At 44.4% G+C, this 3,119-nt stretch overlaps 1 protein-coding gene across 1 annotated transcript in view; it reads left to right on the forward strand.

Annotated features, from left to right (window-relative positions):
• Nucleotides 1–1,765: 1,765 nt before the first annotated feature.
• Nucleotides 1,766–3,119, forward strand: part of COL27A1 (collagen, type XXVII, alpha 1) — a gene marked incomplete at its 5' end in the record, with an annotated part of 152,145 nt that continues 150,791 nt past the window's right edge. Inside the window, one exon of the mRNA XM_009581850.1 lies at nt 1,766–1,836. Coding sequence (XP_009580145.1) covers nt 1,766–1,836 — 71 coding nt within the window. The remainder of the gene's footprint in view (nt 1,837–3,119) is intronic.

Genomic DNA, 3,119 nt, shown 5'->3' on the forward strand with positions numbered 1-3,119 from the left:
TGAAAAATCATTCTGTTCTGCTTCCTTTCCTACCTCCCCTGAATGAACTGGGACAACAGCTCTCCTTGTACTCAGCCGTGTCTTCAGCCCGAGAGCGGTGTCCCGTGGGATGAAGCGGGCAGAAAACAACCAAGTCTCCCCAGCTGGAGATATCTTGAGCATAGTGGGGGTTTCCTGGTTAGCATATGGCTGGCTATAGGACATGGCGAAAGAATACCGTGATTTGGCTATTCCAGGCTGTTGTTCCTTCATAATAAAATAAAGCAGCCTCAGAGCTCCTGACTGTGCAGCCCAGTGTCAGGGTAATGGAAACACCAAAGAATGATGTGGTTCATCTCATTTGTTTCCCAGCCGATGCGGGGCCGCTCCAGCATTTTGTCCCTTCAAGCCTTAAAATATTAGTTAGTGGCTGGATTCCTGCATGGATTTTTACATTCAAGGCCAGGTTTCCCCACTGATGTGTAAATCACTGTGGCTTCATTTTAGCTGTGGGAAAGTGTCTCCTGCACTGGGTGAGGATCTAGCCCAGGGTAACACATTGCCTCCGAAGATGCTTTCGTGTGCTAAAGCTGAGACTTGATGGCAGGAGAAGAGTGGTCTCTAATCCCATTTGACAAGTTATTTGTCTTTGCCAGAGCTGAAGAGAGGAGCGAGCTGCACTTTGGCATTGCTTTGCATATCCCAGTGTTCACACTGGCTTGGCTAAAATGAAGAACAACCTGTGGATGTCCCACACTGCTTTCTTCTGGCTGAGGGCTTTCTGTAGTTTACATTTTTGTCTCCGTTCCTCCAGCAGCCCTTACTGATCAAGCTATTAAATATCATCTTTAGAAGATGAGGGAATTTAATCTTCAAACTTTCCACTGACAGTTTTAAGTGAGCTTAACCAAGGAGTTTCCTATGTTCGTTATTTGGCTACAAATCAAGGAAGTTAGTGGGGGAAGGGGGGGCTTCAGCTACCTTTCTGCTAAAAGTTTTCCTCTCTGCTGGCACTTCAAGGCTTAGTTTAGCAAACTAAGGTTTGTCCAATTCCCTCTCAGGCGTGAAAGGGTGTGCAAGCACACTGCGCTTGGGAGTCTGCAGCTCTCTCACTTTCTAAAATTTCCTGCCATCCCAAGCTAATTAGGAAGTCATTAGTGGCAACAGCACAGGGTGCTGAGTGGTTAGAAGCTGCCTCCCATCTTTGCACCTGGGTGTAGAAAGAGAAATAGATCCATGTAGGATTTTGTACGTTTAGAATATTTTTAAGCATGTAGTAAAGCAATAGGACTCAGAATTTGTTTGCTGAGGTGCAGGTGACATGTCACTGCACGTCAGCCCATTTTCTACCCGTGTCCTCACAGACACGCACATGCACTCCTGGCATGTCTTTTGACCTTCCAATTTTGAATTATTTCTCCATCCTCTTGTGTTTCTGGTGTCCTAGACGGGATGAGTGCCAAAGAGTAGCAGTAGTGAAGGGACTGTTGACCTGGCACTGATGACATTGCATCTCAAAACACTGGTCTGGTCCCCTCTAATACTGCTGGGAAAACCTTCCACTGAATTCAGTGGGCTTTAGATGACTTCTAAGCAGTAAAATGAAGTCTCAGTAGGAAGCAAGTGCTGTTCTGCTGAGCACCCGTTCTCCATTTCCCGGAGACATGTGGACACTGCCACTGACTTCAGTAGACCCGTGATTAAGGAGAAAGCCCTTAACAGAGGGGCTAGTTTTTGTTACTAATGTTATAGAAACTCATTATTTTTTCTTCTCTTTCAATTTTAGGGGATTCTGCTTTCTCTGGACTGTATTATGTTTTACCTGGTTCCTGGGATTCACACAGGGAAATTCTGAAGGTAAATTATACCGTTTTTTTTTCTTTTTTTCTTCCCCTCTCCTCTTTCAACCCAAGTAAAAGCCAAGGGCTTTGGTGTCAGTTTAAGACCATCATTTAATAATGCCTGAGCCTAGTGCACAGAATTAAATGCATTTATTGCTGATAATTGCGGTACTGATGATATAGATGATGCAGTTAACAGCTGGCAAAAGAACCAGTTTTTTACAGGTGATTACATGCCCCACAGGATTTTCAGAAGTGCCTTCTGTCTGGTGGGAATGAAGCACTTTGGTGTGTCTAAAATGTCACGGGCATCTACCTGCACTTGCTAGGACTTCACTGCTTTTTTTAGAAAGTGCCCCTTGAGGCGGGGGCATTAAGGAATTAAGCGTCTCTGGCAGGTGGGTTTTTCCTTGACTTGAATGCAACCCAATCATGCCTGTACAGGCATAGGAAGTTGTGCATACAGAAATGATGTGAGTTCTAGAAGTAAAAGCAAATGTAAGGAAGAAAGATCCCACAGGGGTGGTTGATAGTAGAATGACTATGTCTGGCTCAATCCCTGTGCTGTAGGGGAGGTATTCTATAAGGGAGTGATCATACACCTCCACCCTATCTCCAGGCATCCCCTCCCCAGTGCTGCTGGGGACAGGACAAAATGTTGGGGTACAATAATCAGTGACCCCGCAAGAGGAGATAGAAAGCTTCAGAGTCAACAAAAATAAAAATAAATCCGTCTTTTACAGTTGATAGTGGGAACTGAGCATCTCTGCAACATCTGTTTGTAAAGGAGCCATCTCCTCTTAAAATAGCACCACCTCTTCCACACGGATGCTTTACACGGGTATATGCTGGAACTGAACAGCTTCCTCCGCAATCGGTAGACAACAATAAGTGGACTAGCAGGCTCCAGGGCTCTCCTCTTAGTCTCCAAAACATGAAGGAAAAATAGAAAGTTGGTCAATGCTGAGCTGTAAGCCAGCCCATGGAGCGCTTTTTACCGGGAGGGGGAATACATCCCTGCCATCAGCAATTTTGAAAAATGTAATATTTTCCAAATTCTGCTTCAATGCAAAAGAGGTGAACATCTGGCTGAATTACTTAGTCAAGCAGTTTTCAGAGCAAGTTTTATGTCAGCTCATAAAGAGGCAGAACAAATACTGTGTCTTGGCGTCTCTTTTTTCAAGTAGATTTTAATATGCTGTTTAGTTTCATCTCTAGCCATCATTTTACTCCCATGATAATTATGGGATGGTGCCATGTCTTTTGATTGTTACCATCAATCTAAAGGAAACTCTTTCC

The sequence above is a fragment of the Fulmarus glacialis genome, unplaced genomic scaffold (genome assembly GCF_000690835.1).
Source record: "Fulmarus glacialis isolate BGI_N327 unplaced genomic scaffold, ASM69083v1 scaffold1717, whole genome shotgun sequence".
Classification (NCBI taxonomy): Eukaryota; Metazoa; Chordata; class Aves; order Procellariiformes; family Procellariidae; genus Fulmarus; species Fulmarus glacialis.